This window comes from Varanus komodoensis, unplaced genomic scaffold (assembly GCF_004798865.1).
Source record: "Varanus komodoensis strain SLA01 unplaced genomic scaffold, ASM479886v1 scaffold8, whole genome shotgun sequence".
NCBI lineage: Eukaryota > Metazoa > Chordata > Lepidosauria > Squamata > Varanidae > Varanus > Varanus komodoensis.
In genome coordinates this window covers 39,780,170-39,796,426 of record NW_025336481.1, presented here as the reverse complement: position 1 = coordinate 39,796,426, position 16,257 = coordinate 39,780,170, and the positions used below count along the sequence as shown (strand labels likewise).

Below are 16,257 nucleotides of genomic sequence, written 5' to 3'. Positions count from 1 at the left end.
CCCCCCCGACCCATTCTCAGCCTTGGACTGTGGGTTAATGTGCCTGTGGGTTGAGAGTGCCTTGTTGCTGAACTACTGGTGGTGGGTGAAACACGGTTTGTGGTTATAATGTGGTGCATTGTATTGTATTGTCTGAACCCAGTTTCTCCAAAATTGAATTTGGCCCTGGGGCCGAAAGAGGTTCAGTACACTTTCTTTAGATTGGCCTTCCCCAACCTTGTGCCTTCCAGACACATTTGGACTGCAACACCCAGAATTTCCAGTCAATTGCCCTGCTGGATGAGAATTCTGGGAGTTGTGGTCCAAATGCCTCTGAAGGCTACCAGGTGGAGGAAGGCTGCTTTAGATGGAAGTCTAGACCTAGCAGTCCCAAAGAACGGAGCACAAATGCCACATCAAGCCATCTTGTCATGAAGAGCACGATGGGTTTGCTTAACCATGAAACTTCCTCTTGAACTGGAGTGACTGAAAAAATAAATAGTGGCTTCGGAAGTGCTAGAGAGATGTTCATTATTAAGAATACAGGTGCAATTATTGGCTAGCTGCTAGTCTTTGATTAATGGCAACATAGGAATGTAGTGTAAAAATCTCTTAACTGTAACATAAGGGTCTCAGTCCAACAAAGCTGGGCCTATTGCAAAGCACCATGAGTGCAGTCAGACGATGCTTTCCTAAGAAACAAGCAACAAAAAGGGCCATGTGCTTTTCTGAAGAGAAAAGCCCTATTTACTCAGAAAGGACAGGTGGGTTTCCTCTTCCACAGCATGAGTGGTTCTTGCTAGAAACTTGCTAGGACACTTCCTGGGGTTGGGTGGAGTTGGGTTTGGCTTTTTTGTATGGTTGATCCTTATCTGAATGAAAATCGAATCTTATTATTCTGAATTGTTCTTTTGTTTGCAAGTCTTGAATACTTGGAGGAGTGAATGATAGAAATGAATGAATGAATACTTTTTTGGAGGAGTGTATGCCTCAAATAAATAAATGTAAAAGAGAGTGATTGTTCCTTATCCTTTGCAGATTGAGTGCCACCCTTACCTGACTCAGGAAAAGCTGATCAGTTACTGTCAGTCCAAAGGGATATCTGTCACAGCATACAGCCCCCTCGGCTCTCCCGACAGACCATGGTGAGAACATTTCTTTGCCTTCTCTTTCATCCCCCCAAAGTGATTAAGCTTTGACAGCCTGAACACGGAATTCCATTGCAAGGAGTTCCCAAGGAGCCTCATTCCAGTGGTTGGATGGGTGGGGAAATCCAATTCCATGGTCGGTTCATCATAAGAAACATTTCTGCCCAGAAGTAAGCATGAGCAGAAGTGATCTACTCAGAAGTAAGCAGGCAAGGGTCACTTGTCAGCACTTTCCAGTAGCTTGTCTACTGAGACACAAGCAGAGCAAGATTCAGCAGGCCTACTCAGAAGTAAGCAGGACTAAATCTTTCTGTCATTCTAGCTCTTATCTTCTGATTGGAGGTGTGAGTTTTTCCCTCTTAGCCAAAAGGAGGGGGTTGAAGGAATTGGGCTTGATGGGAAGTCTCCATGGTGTATATGAGGCTCAATTGGTTGACGATTCCCTATCTATTAGTGTTCAGTAAAAGTGTGTTGACCACCTTGGCTTCAACCGCCCTAGCCCAATAGACAAGAGAAGTAGATTGTGAAATAATTGGTCGGTGTCTAGGCAGTCGAGAATATATAAAACCTGAGTAACAGGAGATTTTTGACAGGGAAGGTTGTCAAGTCTCACTGTGATTGTAGCTGGATGGTACCCAAGTAAAGCAGAATTTTTGTGCTTAACAATCACAACCCCCCCCCAACCATTATCTTGCGGTTCCAAGCGTTCAAAGCATTGCACATGTATTAGTCAGTTCTGTTCCTCCCAACACCCCTGTGCATCAAGTCAGTATTATTGTGACCCATCGTACAGATGGGAGGATGAGGTTCAAAGAGGGTGACGTGCAGATGAGCGAGTTCTTGGCAGAAATGAGTTTCAAATTGTGGACGCCCTGTGCAGAAGATGGAGCGTCTGTTCGTCTTACAGTGGAAGATAAAAGCTATCAGCCTCCAGATGAAAGATTCAGGAGTCTGTAGCCGGGCGAGTTGTTTGACTAAAGTAGTTCTTTTGTTCCTAATAAATGCAGGTTTGCCTGGTACAGTCAACTAGCAGCTGACTCCCATGCGTTGTTTTTCTAGGGCCCAGCCAGGCGATCCGTCTCTTCTGGATGATCCCAGGATCAAGGAGATTGCTGCTAAGCACAATAAAACCGCTGCGCAGGTGTGTTGGCTGCGGGTTTATGTATGTAGGTAAAGAACCTGGAGAAGTAGGGAGAGGAAATTTTCATTGGGAAGCAGAAGGCAGGCTTGCCAAAAGGATTATTTAGAAGCTGTGGAAGGTGATACCAAGAGCTTCTGGTGTCCATCAGATATTTTGGACTGGGACTCCCACCATCCTTGTTCGTTGGCTGTGCTGAGTGGTGTTGATGGGAACTGTAGTCAAAACATTTGGAAGGCACCAGATCAGAGAAGGCTGCTATATCCTTCACTCATGAGGCAAGGTTATTACTATTACTATTAAGTGTATGGCTGGCCATGAACATGTGTTCACTGGATAAGTTGCAGAAGAAAAAATGGAATTTTAAAATGCAAAGTAGTAAAACATTCACAAGCCCATCACACCACACCACTGCAGTTCAGTTTGCTGCTGTTAAACAAATGGGATCCAGGGAGCCTTACATATTTCCTGCAGATTACCCAGCAACCTCCCGGTAGATCCCATCTTCTGTCCATCTACTTCTTTTGAAAGAAGACGCTATTGATGACCATAATAGGTGTTCAGGAAATGCTAAGAATTGCCTTTGATCACTATGTGAGCAGCCTGGCTGTAATCCAGCAGGGGATTTTAAAGGTAAAAATATTACTGAAAGATTAATTAACCCACCCTATACAATCTTGCGTATGCCTCAAGCATGAAGGTAGGATTTAAAATGTCTGCAGTTGTAGGGAACTGTTCCAGATTAGTTAATGGGGTCTTGGGAATGGGATCTCTTATACATGGCTGCAGATGTGGGTACTCCTTAGCTGCTATATATCTCTTGGGTCCCTCAGTATTTAACTTCTGGCTGAGAAACTTAATTCCTGAAGTAACAGCAGACTACAGCAAGGTATCGTTTTGCTGAGCTTGTCTCCTGTCTATTTGCTCCTGGCAAAGCTCTGTAGATGAGCGAGACTGAAAGGGAAAAATAACTTGTGGACTGAACAAAGTCTGAGTGTGCTTGCTCTGTTCTGATTATTAGGTCCTAATCCGGTTCCATAGCCAAAGAAATGTGATAGTCATTCCCAAATCTGTCACCCCCGCACGTATTGAGGAAAACTTCAAGGTAAGATGGAGAAGAACATATGAAAAATGAGTGTGATTGAGATTTTTTTCTCAGCTGGCTTCAAGGGTACAGTGGTGGCACCTGGATCAGCTCCAGATGGGATTACTTGGGACCTGCCTGCCATGCATCATCCTCTAAATCAAGGCTAGGAAGCCTGTGCCCTCGCAGATCTGTCATCCAGTCCCTGGCTGACTATAGGGAGCAGTCATCCACCAATATCTAGAGGGTTCCCCATTTCCCCATCACTGATGGTTAACCAAGGTTGAGCAAAAGGTGCTTTAGACTACAACTCCCAGAAGCTCTTGACAGTATGGCTGGTGTTCAGGAATGCTGAGAGCTGAAGTCTAAAACTCTAGAGATCTACTTTCTGCCCACCTCTGCACATAGGAATTAAGGCTACAATTAAGTGAATAATCCTGCAGTCGCAGGAGTTGGACCTGATGGCCTTCTGGCTGCTTCCAGCTCTACTATCCTATGATCTCAAAGTGAAAAGGGAGGAGATAGCCATGAACTGCATTTGGGGAACCGATTGCAAGAGCCCCTCCCCCACTGTCTTCTCACCCACCCCTCAGAACTAGCATTCCTTGTCCTCTTTGAACATCCACAGTGGTGTTTGTTGTAAAGGAAAAATAAAACCTAGAAGGATCCTTGTCCTCCGTAGGTGGCAAATATGAAACATGCATATTTAGGTACAGAGAGCCAAAAAGCCCACTGTAAATAGTAGAGTCTCCCAGAATTTTAAGGGGAATAAAGTGGGGTAATAGAAGCAAAAGAGTTGGAAGGAGCCTTGTAGGCGATAGACACCAGGCCACTGCTTAGTCCAGGAGTGCAGCTGGAAGTAGCCCTGCAAGGTTGCTGTCCAGTCTCTGCTTGAGTGCTTCCAATGCCCTGGGCAGTTGGCTCCATTGTTTGATTGCTCTGTCTGATAGGAAGTTTTTCCTGATGCTCAGCTGAAATCTGCCTTCCTGTACCTTAAGCCCATTATCTGCTGACCTTCAGTCTCGGATGAACAAGCTACAGGCTCTTCTGTGCAGCAACCCTTTAGGCTCTGGAGTAATGCAATGATATCCCCCTCACCATGCACTCTTTTCCTCTCAGGGTTAAACATATTCAATTCCTTCCATCTTTCCTCATGGGACTTGGTTTCTAGTCCCCTGATCATCTTTGTTGACCTTCCTGGAACTCATTGCAACTTACCTAAATGCAGTAAACCATATAAGACTTGAGGCTTTTGTCAGCATTACTCCAATGATCTTTTACCCTTTCCCTTTCCAGGTGTTTGACTTCGAGTTGTCTAAGCAGGAGATGGAAACCATCCTTAGTTTCAACCGGAACTGGAGAGCCTGTGCAATGACCATGTACGTAGTTTGAAAAACCTGAAAGGGACAATTCCACCAGCATCAGATGTCCAGATCAGGAAAGACTAGCTCTGCAGTGCTTAATTGAGTAATGAGTTAGAATTATTATTATTATTATTATTATTATTATTATTATTATTATTATTATTACATTTCTATGCCGCCCCTTGCCGAAGCCTCGGGGCGGCTTCAATTGCATTTAGAGAGGCCAATTAACTGGGCACCAGTGCCTTAAAGATAATTGTAATACAAATATTTTTTTTTTTTAAAGGCGGGTAATAATGTCAAAAAATTTTCAGGACACAGCAGAAGATTATTCCTGTGATGATATGTGTTGACCATCTCAAAACAAAGGAGCTGTGGCTTTCTCCTTAAAATTACTTTTTTGTTCCTGTGCATATTTTATAAATGGGCCATATGGTAACCATTGTACAATTGCTTGCCAGTTCATATTTTGCAGTGAATTTAGCTGGTAGCTCTTACAGTGTGTTCCTAAAAGGTATTAGTGCTATTAGATTAGTAGATGGGGGGTTTCTTATTAATATCAAAACATTTACATCTTAGCTGATCTCCAAAGAGTTGAAGGGTGCTCACAATCTATCAATAATTTAATCATTAAAAACATTCTATTGAAAAAAATTGCTAAAACAGCAGTAGTAAACCAGAGGGAGCCCAATTAAAACAACAGATTAAAATTGCACATTGCCTTCCTAAGAAAGAAGGTCCTTAGCAGCTTCTGGAAGGTCATTAAGTGAGGAGGTGCAATGCAGACACTGAAAAGATCCTTCCTCTATTCCAGATTAGATGTAACAAAGTATGTGGTCTGATGTGACCCAACTGTTCGCTCAGCCCTGGAATTACTGCAATACATAACTTCCATGACTTTTAAAAATGGTATAATTAAAGGCTGAGATAAAGAAACCATCTGTTTGGAGTAGCTGTTTATGTCTTAGGAACAATTTTAGTCCTTAACTATCTATCAAACGTCCAACTATTCAGAATTGTAAGAGTCTGACTTCCTGTGGAATATACATCTAAGTTGGTCCCAGATCAAATCAAGCCAGAGCTTTCCCTGGAAGCAAAACCAAAGCTGTCTGTCTTTGGGCACATCATGAGAAGGCAGAGCTCCCTGGAGAAGACAGTCATGCTTGGGAAAGTTGAAGCCAGGAGAAGAAAGGGAAGACCAAATATGAAATGCATAGAGTCGATAAAGTCATGGCCTCCAGCTTGGAAGAACTGAAGAGCTGTCATGGACAGGTCATTTTGGAGGGCTTCCATTCATAGGGGTGCCATGTTGGGGATGACTTGACAGCATGTAACTTCTAAGTGGGATCAGATGGCGATTTTTTTGGGTGCTCTCCAGTGCCCGCTGCCCTCAGTGCATGTGCATTCAGTGGCCAAAGCGAGGCATGATGGGAGAAATTGTGCCTTGCCCCATGCATTTTATTTAGGCAGCCATCTTCAGCTCTCTAGGTTCACCGTCAGGGCTGCAGAAGAAAGGAAGGTGGTCACTAGTAGGAACTTCCACTACTTTTAGTTCACACGTTTAGTTTTTGCCACTTACTAGGATAAATAAAGTCTGATTCAAACTTCTGATTAATGTTTCTTTTCCTCCCTAGGTGCCTCAATCACAAAGACTATCCTTTCAAAGCTGAATATTAAAAATCCAATTGTGCTGGAACTGCAGAGTGAACGCATTGTGTTGATCCTTTGGGCTTTAAAAAAAAATAACTATCTGGCCTCTCTATAGAACAACTATAACCTTTTCCAATCCAGATTCAATGTTTCGAGTGATGTCATTTTAAAAACCATTTGTTGGCCTTCCCTGGTGGGTTAGGATCCTTTCTGCCAAGATGAACAGCTGGAATTCTTGGGAGATGAATAACAGCATCAAACTCTGCTTCTTCTGAAGGCATAGAGTAGTTTCTCCTCCCATCTGAAAAGATAAAGCATTTATAAGAGTGTGAGGAAATCAATTTCTTAATGATTGTGTTTAAAATTACTGTTTTCGAACACTCTTTCACCTTGACTCCAGACAGAGAGCTTTAAAGCTTCAGCTATGGCTGTGGTGTGTTTTTTGAGTGAGATACTTCATCTTTGGTTTGGAATGTTTTCTTCTTACAGAATTTCTAATAAAATTATCTGGTTATTACCATGCTGCTTATTTATTTCTTTTATTTTTCAGGAAATAAAATATATTTCTGCCTTGCAAGGTTTAAAAAATCAACTTCTTTTCCATTCTTTTTAATTTAAAAAGCACTTAGGGCATATTCAAATGCCTGAAGTGTATGTTGCTCATATTGTCATTCTGGAATAGAAGCAAGCCATTTTCAAGTTTGTGGGACATTCTTTGTTTTTACAACAACTCCCAAGGTCCATGAGTGGGGCTGGGAGGGAGGGAGGGCGCAATGCCAAATGCTGATTAAGGAACCAGCGTCAGTTGTCACCTGCAAGCAACCTTGAGCTGATGGGCACATGTGAGAAACTTGTGGCTGCTGTGAGGGGTGTAGAAAAGGAAAGTCACAACAGAAAAGTAACCTCAGAAGGCAAGAGGACACACCCGCTGAGGAACTGAGACCCAAAGTTATCTGTGAGCGTATGAACTGAGAGGAGCCCCAGTGACAGTGTCTGCTCCCAAGCAAGTTCAGCAACTGGGCGAGTTAGGCAGCACAGAAAAGAGGCCAGGGCAGAGAACTCTCTTCTCATAGTAAATATAAATTGTAAATAACTAAAAATAGAGCCTCTACCTTCTAGTAAAAACAAAAAAATAATTTTCCAGGTAAACAAATCCAATAGGAGCAACTAAACCTGTTCCAAAGGAAAAAAGCCCCAGGTGGGGGGACTATCCAGTGTGTTGCACGGAGTCCATGAGAAGTGGGTGTGAGCTTGCATGTCTCAGACTCCCAGCTGTCGGGAACAAGTGCACTTTCTGCCTGAGCATGGCTCATCCCTTGAGAGCAAAGAAAGTAATTGATGGTGGAGCCTTTGTGGAGTCCAATGCATCTAGAACCTTAATTTTTGTCCTTTGTTTCCCTTTTCAAGAAATTAAGTCTCAGGTTAAGAGAGGAGAGTCTTCTGAAAGGACTGAGGTTGAACAGGCATAGCCACAGTATTTTACAGCCCATCTAAAAACTCTGATTCCAACAAGTATGCAAATACATGTTTTCCAGGATCAGTAGGGAAACAGATGCTGTATCATAGATCAGAGCAGGTATGAGAAGGTGTTTAGGAAAAACTGGCCAGTAATTCATGGGAAGCAGCATTCTTTTTATAATGCATGAAACTATCTGAATTTGTCCAAGCTGATCCAAAGCCATACATAACATGGCAAAGTGTTCAGACCTCCCAAGTTATAAAAGCTGCTAGCATGGCCTGGCATATGGACTCAGTTGATGTACTTCAGAGGTTTATCTGATACTGAAAACAAGGGGAATTTTGTATTTAGAAATTGGCTTTCTAGTTTATATGTCTTCCGGGCACTTTGAGTGGAACAAATGGTGCTTGCCAGATCCCCAAAACAGCGATGTGGATTGGAGTGCAACAGACAAGAAAGATGTTCAGTAATGACTAGGGGAAGTTAGACCAATTCTGTTTAATTGGCAATCATACATTTCCATAGAAAAAGCATCCTTGAAATCCATCAGGAGGCGATCAGTCTGCATGAAAGGGGCATTCGCTATGTGTTGGAACGGTTTCACTCCATGCAGATCACATGAGGAATAATATTTATACCACATTTCCTTTGCTCTGCACACTCTGCCTGTTTGCCTTGATTTGAGGAGGAGGTCTGTCCTACTCATACCATTGCCAGGATACCTTTTGGCTTGACTGTTGCCAAACCAGGAAAATATTCCAGTGGGATGCAATACATTGGAGCGAGGGGGAAAGTTTCTGGAGAGGCAAAGCATGAAAGACAGCTTGCGTGAATTTGGAATATATCATTTAGAAAATGCCTCATCTGCTTAAAATAGCAATTTAAAACAAATTCTTGATGCAATCATAAAAGTATTGAAAGCAGTAAAATGTTAAGTGAGCAATCCTACGATCCCTGGGAGAGATTCCCAGGAACCATATTTGGAGTCTGAGGCCATCCAAACAGGGGTTGTTTCTTCTCCACCCCTAAGAGCTGCTGTGGGAAGCACCATGGAGCTGTTCTTTTCTGAGCTGCAGCCTCAGGTGTGGATGCAAATGAGGAGGAAGGTGTGGGAAGGGGAGATTCTAAGGATCTACAACATTCAAAAGCCTCCCATCCTGGTTCCCTGTACTTTAATATACTGCAGTGACAGGCCCAGAGAAATAAAAATAGTACAGGGATAAAAATAGGCACCGTCATCTTCCATGCTTCTCCAGAAGATGCACTCAGAATCCCTTCTGCTCAAAAAACAAAAACCAGGAAGATGGGGAGATGAATATTACCTCTTTCTCTCCTTCTCTGCTGGGCATTTGCTGGCAGAGCATTGGGTATTTGGAAAGCTCCTTTGGAAAATATGGATTGCTCTGCCCAATAGCACCATAATTTAAAAGACATGTCTCCACACATCTTCTTAAAGCCACAGTTTGTAGCAAGCCAAGAGAGAAAGCCCTTTTATAGGTGCCCAGCCAATGGCTCTCTGTGGAACCGTCCAATAGCCAAAGTTCTCTGCATAAAAATACAATAAAACCATAAAAATACAATAAAATGACATAACATGAGACAACCAACATGCAAAAATAGAAAAGCAGTTCTAAGCAATTCACAATGAAAATCTCCAGATCGCTTAAAAAGCCTGCACATGTCACATCTGGTGCCTGGAAGAAGAGGAAGGCTTGACATGGGACCAAAACAGTGGCAAAGGCAGCATCAGGCAGACCTCGCTGGGCAGCCTTCCACAATTGGAGGGCTACCACTTGGAGGTCCTAGCGATTGCTCCCTTCCTCCAAACCTCCCTTAGAGAAAGGCTTCAGAGGAAGACCGGCACGCACAAGCTGCAGAGCGGTGCTCCGTCGTGTTTTGAATCGCCAGCAAGCCTGCTTGGTTCTCACTGAGCAGGTTTTTCCTGGGGAGCAGTTTGGTGCCTCCTGTCTCTTCATTTGCAGATGAACGTGTAGGTCTGCAATGTTGCAGAATCCTCCCAGTACTTTCTTCGTCCCTCATTTTGGCCTCAGTCCTTGGGGAATTTACTTCCTGAGTTCACTGAGGAAGTGGCACACAGAGAAAGACTCATAACTTCTTTTTGGTCCAGGAGAGATGTGGGCACACGCCGTGAAAATTTAGTAGGATTTCTGACTGGCTGGCTGAAAGAGAACTTTTGTCTTGAACGTTTGCCTTTGCAGTTGTAGCAACAGTCCTGGATTATTAGAAACATATTGTACAGGTTAGTGCCCAGGTGCACAGAACACACTTCTCTGTTTAAGGGGCTGCCCAGTCCAGCTCAGCTTTAAAAACAATGAGAAGCGGGGGAACGGGAACCTTGAAGCTGCCAATCAGCATTTAGCAACTGGAGAGCGGAAGACAGTGAATAGCCACCTGGGCCAGCCAGGACAGCAGTCTATTCCGTATTATATTTCTGTTACATTGCATTGTACCTTGACTTTTTCCCTCTTGCAAGGAAATCAAGGCAGCTTACAAGGTCCTCCTCCTCTCTGTTTTATCCACACAGCAACAGCCCTGTGAGGTAGGCTAGGCCAAGTGTATATGGCTGGCAATCTTTTTTTCCAGACACTTCTATATAATATAATTTCGATCAACCGAGATACATTTTACAAAAGCCTGTCCTCATCTCTTCTTTTTCTGGAAATGCATTCCCTCCCTTTGGGCAATGTTACATGACCACTGCCTCCGTCCCACCCCCATTCTGGTCAACCTCTCCAGACACAAGGGAGACTGTAAAGAACATGCTTTGAACAACCACCACAAAAGACCGGGGCTGCCTTGCCCGGTCATCCCTCTTAGCTTCTGTCCACCAGGCAGGGAGGTCACAGTGCCACGTGCTTTGATGCTACCCAGAGAGGCCTTTTTGTGAATGCACTGGGCAAGGGGTGAGAATGAGCATCTCTGCGGAAACTGCCTGGGCGCTCCCCCCCCGGCTCGCCTTCAGCGTTCCAGTAATCGCCAAACAGCCGATTCACCTGGATCCTCCAGCTGGGGCAAGCCTCTGAGTGTCCTGGGTCTGACCTAGGAAGGGACATCAGGCATGGGCACAATGGAGGAGGTAACCGCATCTCCGCCTGTTGCATCGGGCCATTGGTCCATGCAGCCCAGCATTCTTCTCCAGGCTGAACTGGGCGCGGGTTGGGAACGGTCTGCAGCTCCAGGGCTGAATTGCTCCCAGCAAGCGTGCCAGAGAGGAAGGAGCGGGCATGCCAGCACTGGTCCAGGTTGCCACACAGCGTGAGTAGGGCGGCCCCACTGCGGGCAGCAGTCCCCGCTGTGATGGCCCAGACACCTGCACACACCCCTGTCTGCACACTCTGTACTTTCCCCCTTCCTGAAAAGGCCTCCCCGGCTGGCAATTAGGCTGTTGTAAAAGCCTCCTTTGTCACCAACAGAGGCCTCAAACAGAAGTGCAAGGGAGGTGGTGTCTTTAGGGGAGTGACGCCATTCGAGAGGAGAACGATAGCCCCTTCCTCCTCCTCCCCACAAAAATGCTCCTCAAGCATTTGGCACCAAATTATTTTTTAATTGCAGCATGAGGGGTGGGTTGCAGCACTGGGAAAGGGGAGCCTAGTCATTAGCAAACCATGGAACCCAATCGTTAGCAAGGAAGCCAGAGAAAAGGGATGAACTCGTTTGGTCCCTCTCCCACCATCTCCAGGAAAAGGCAATGTCTGCTTCTCAGAGTTTTGCCAGGCCATAGGGAGCTGTGGCAAAATATGGGATGAAACTTCTCAATTCATGCCAGGGAAAGGAGTGGAAATTCCATCTCTCTGCCATCATCAGAAGTGCCACTGCTCTTCTGAAAAAGTGTCCATGATTGGCTTTGATTTAAAATGCAGCAAAGCACTAACCTAGCCAAGCAAAGTATGACAAGAGTGACCCAAAACTCATGAAAAACACATGGACTTAGAAGGGAGAAATACACACCTCGTACTGTGTCCTTGGATAGATGAAAATCATAATGAAAACCTCGCTGGGAGCCAGTCTTGGCTTAACAGCAAGGTATGGCCCAACCTTCCCCACACTGGACTCCACCAGATGACACGGACCAAAGCTTCCAGCATTCCTGGCCATTGGCCCTAGTGGCTGGGGCTGGTGGAAGATGAACTCCAAAACACCTGGGGGGCATCCGTTTGAGAAAGGCTGGAGGCTTATCTGTGGGGGCAGAGGTGGTTCAGATGGTGTTCTCTCTCTAACATGCAAGTGGCTTGCAAATTACGAGACCTGGAGGTGCTGTGCTGCATCTGGTCAAATGCATTTTTCTCTGGCTGACAGAAATACTCCAGGATCCCACACAAGATCAGCCCCACTGCTTTGAACCAATCCAGGTCCTTATGCGTGCAAAAGCACCTGGTCTGTTGTGGAGCTAGGGCCATCCCTGCATTTCCCAAATCTTTGTACTTTTGGAAGAAATGCTTGCATCTGGAAAATAAGTCACCCAAGTTTCCAAAGAGGTAGGCCCAGCAGAAAACGGAATATATTCAGGGCATGAAATCCTCGGGGCAAACCCACAAATATGGCCTCAGGTGTGTGTCTCCTCTAGATCATTGCAAGCAGGGTTATCATCAGCATCTTGTTCTTCTGGTGTGGCAGTGCACAGTTCCGGGAAACAGGAGAGTCGCCGTGTTGCCCAGGTGATGCACGGATGCTATGCTCTGTAGCACAGAACATTCCTCTCCCGCTTGCACGGGGAATGACACCCCTGATCTGTCAGCATTGTGCTGTAGCCTGCCCGGAAGACAGGGAGGAAGGGTTCGCATAATGGGTGCTACATGGCACTGATAAAACCGGAGGTGCCAACTTGTAGCCTAGGAACCAGATGATGAAATTAACCGGTCAAGCAACTGACTTTGCAGAAAGTTGGCATAGCTGCAACTTGGTGCGCAGAATTGCCAAATGCCAGATCAGGCTTAAGTGAGCGTGCGAACAACTTGGGGAGGGGGTGTGTGTCAAAGTTCAATGGTACAAATCCCACATACCACATGCAAAAGGCTGCCCATTCAGTCCCAGGCATCCCCCCTTGAAAGGGGATCCTTTAGCAGGTGAGAGGGGAAAATCCCGGCCTAGACATAGAGGGAGGGAGCATCTGCCGGTCAGAGTAGAGCTACTGGGCCAAATGCAGTAGGCAATGACCGTGCTGGCCGAGTGCTTGAGGCCCTTGGAGAAGCCCCCTCAGTGGGCAGCATCCCTGAGTGGGTCCACTGCTCAGCAGCGCAACTGACAGGTGCTTGCTGGGTAAGCAGAGACCAAGTGAGGAAGCCGGGAGCGGCAGCTACTGTCTCCCCCAGAGTTGTCTGGACCAGAGCAAGAGCAAACCAGCTGCAGTGGAGGAGCAAGTCCAAAGGACGGCCCTCAGTCAGCCCTGCTAGCTACAAACTTTTCAATGACCCCAAACGCCTGCACGTGACACTGACCCCAGAGCTTGAGAATGCCTGAACCATGAAAAGCACAATTTTATATGTACCATTCTAGGATACTTATGAACTGTCCCTTTTCAGTTCGGCTGAGATCTCTTTTGAATTCAGTTATCCATGTAATATTGGACTGGGCCTAGCACCCCTTCTCCTTAGCCTGTCTTCTGGCATCCTTAGCAGAATGTGCTTTCCACCATTGCTGGGACTCACAGAGAGAGGGTGTTTGTGGGCACCTTAGAGACTAACAGGTGGATCGTGCCATGAGCATTCATGGACCAGAGCCCTGATGTGAAGCATTATTCTCAACCGTCTATCATTTGGCAGATATGCAAACACACTGGGAGAGAAACGCACCGTTGCAAATGTGAGGCCCGAATGGCCATGGAACACCAGAAGTACAGTGTGTGACTTTGCAAAGCTCCGCTGTCCACAGGATAAGCACCACATGACCTTTCATAACAGCATTGCTGATAATCATCTTCCCCAGCTGAGTAACCATAAACTGCTCTAGCTACACAGCTACGCGAATAGAGATGGGCAGCTGGGCAGAGCAAGCTTCCTTTATTCTTTAGCCGCCTCAGGTTAAGCCCAAGCATCCAGTGAGAGTTTCTTTTGGAAAGGAATCATGAAGTGAATGGAAGCGTGAGCTTGATGCAGGGAGACAGAGCTGCACGTTCACGTAGGATTTGCACGTGGTTTGCATGAAACTTGCCAGGTTCAGGGCGGGAGTGGGCCAGGTGAGGCCTTTCGCAAAGTCCCTCCCCCGCTTGCTTGCACCAACATCGTCCTCATAGGCAAAGCTCCCCTTCGCTCAGCATTTCTGCTTCTGGCCAAAACAACCAGAGAGCCATGTCTTTAATCCTCAGCTTTCTCTGATCTGCTCAACAGGCACTAAGCTGGGGCTGGGATGGCTCCTTGGAATGGCTGGAGGGGGGGGGCAGCGGGGGGGGGGGGCAACTGCAGAGTAGATGGGTTGCTTGGATTTGTTCTGGCCCCATGCCAGCCTTTCAGAGAGACCCAATGCACACTCACAAGCCATCCACTAAGAGGGAGAAGCACCCCTGCGGAGCAGCAGCTCATGGGGGGGGGGGTCCTTTGCTTGGCCTTTGACCTTCCCTGGGGGAACAGGGGGGAACAGTCAAATGCACACAACTCAGAGATCTGGGGCGCCCAACAAGGATTCAGGGTTTGGTCCAGTCACTGACATTCCACCTTACCTACCCAACAGGACTGTTGTGAGTATAAAATGGAGAGGAGGAAGCGGCTTGGATTCCTTGAAGGAAAAGCTGGAACAGAAATGTAGCAAGTAAAGTGCCTAAGCCACAAGACTGGCATCAAACATGTTAAAGGAAACTTCAGTTTTCACATATTTCCAAAGCGTTTACCTCATGCAATGTGAATTTTCTCCTCCCAGATATAAGCCCGGGCTTGTGTTCAGCCAAGCCAGTACAATAATCACCTCTGTATTTGACAGCTGACCTTGCTTGCCCTCAGATTTCTGGAAATTTCCTATTGGCAAGAGGGAAAGCCCATCCACAGGCAAGTTATGTGGCAGCTGGATTCTAGGGAAAAGTAATTCATTTAGGGACAAATGTCCCACTCAGCATTCTCGGCCGAGGATTTCCTAATCTAGGGGATGCAGTTCCAAGCACCCACAGTAGAGGGCCCCATAACCCTTCAAATGAAAGCGCTATTCAGCCCATTGTTGTTTAGTCGCAAAGCCATGCCCGACCCATCACGATCCCATGGACAACATTCCTCCAGGCTCTCCTGTCCTCCACCCGCCCTCGGAGTCCACCCAAGCCCACACCAACCACCCCATCTAACCACCTCAACCTCTACTGTCCCCTTCTCCTTTTGAAATCAATCGTTCCCAGCATCAGGGTCTTCTTCAGTCCGTACACATCAGAAAACAATTTAAGATGCATCCTTCTGGATCAGGCCAGGTGTCCTAGTGATTCCAGCCACAAGTGCAGTTGCCAGGTGCTGATGCCCAGCACAGAAGGAGTCCCTTGCCCTCTGCAAGACGAAGTGCAGCCAATCCACCAAAGCACCAGAGATCTCCAGATCTTCTCAGCATCAGGCCCCCTTCGGGAACCACCAGCACCCTCCTGGCTCTCCAAGAGTGCAGCAGGCACGTGCGTGAGCTGCAGAGAAATGCTGCATTGGGCATCCCTCTCTCCTGGCTAGGGGGCCTTTTCACCTGCAGAAGACACCAAAACTGCAACCTTGCTGAGACTGAGATGCCAGAACTGTCTTTGGGAGAACAACACTCTTGCCATGCAAACTTTAGCTGAATTTTTGAAATGGTGACTATCCTACAAAAAGAACTTGCCTGTAAAATGGGCGCAAGGGAAAACTGTTACGAATAAAACTCTAGAGCAAAGATGGGTAACTTCCTGTTTGGGTCTACAATGCTCTGGCTTACAGTTTCCATCCATCCTAAGCAGCACACACATCCAGTGGGAGTTTTAGGGCAAAATATTTAGAAATATCTCTCCTGCTGCAGAGAAGGGGCAACAAGGCTGAATTCTTGAGAGCAGGCTGTGTCACTGGGAACACTTGACTGCTGGGGAAAAGCATGACGTGTGCTTTCTAGCTAGGCCAATGAAGTGTCCTTGTCGCCACAGAAAGTGTCTCAAGGACATGCCAATAAACATTACCGCACGCAAACTCCACCATTCAGTCTTTTTTCCAGTTACTGCAAAGGAAAGGGAAGCCAGTCTTGGCTTGCCAACTTACGTACTGCTCTCTAAACTGGAGCATCTGCTGGGGAAAATTTAAACAAATGACATCTCTCCTCTGAAAAGGTCACACCGTGAGCAAATATTAGACCATGTAGAAACCACAACATCAGGCTCCCTGCTGCAGCTCAGAAAATCTAATGCTGACATTGAATCTACTTCAGGTCCAGTATCAGTTGCAGATACTGCAAAATCAACTGCAGCTTCTTCATTGCCTTGCTGTTCCCAGGACTTG

General features: G+C 46.2%; 1 protein-coding gene across 1 annotated transcript in view; it reads left to right on the top strand.

Moving 5' to 3' along the window:
- The window catches only part of LOC123036401 (aldo-keto reductase family 1 member B1-like), a 17,602-nt gene extending 10,721 nt beyond the window's left edge, over window positions 1–6,881 (top strand). Inside the window, exons 6-10 of the mRNA XM_044455624.1 lie at window positions 1,018–1,124; window positions 2,187–2,268; window positions 3,287–3,370; window positions 4,646–4,728; window positions 6,348–6,881. Coding sequence (XP_044311559.1) covers window positions 1,018–1,124; window positions 2,187–2,268; window positions 3,287–3,370; window positions 4,646–4,728; window positions 6,348–6,390 — 399 coding nt within the window. The 3' untranslated portion in view covers window positions 6,391–6,881. The remainder of the gene's footprint in view (window positions 1–1,017; window positions 1,125–2,186; window positions 2,269–3,286; window positions 3,371–4,645; window positions 4,729–6,347) is intronic.
- Window positions 6,882–16,257: the final 9,376 nt, after the last annotated feature.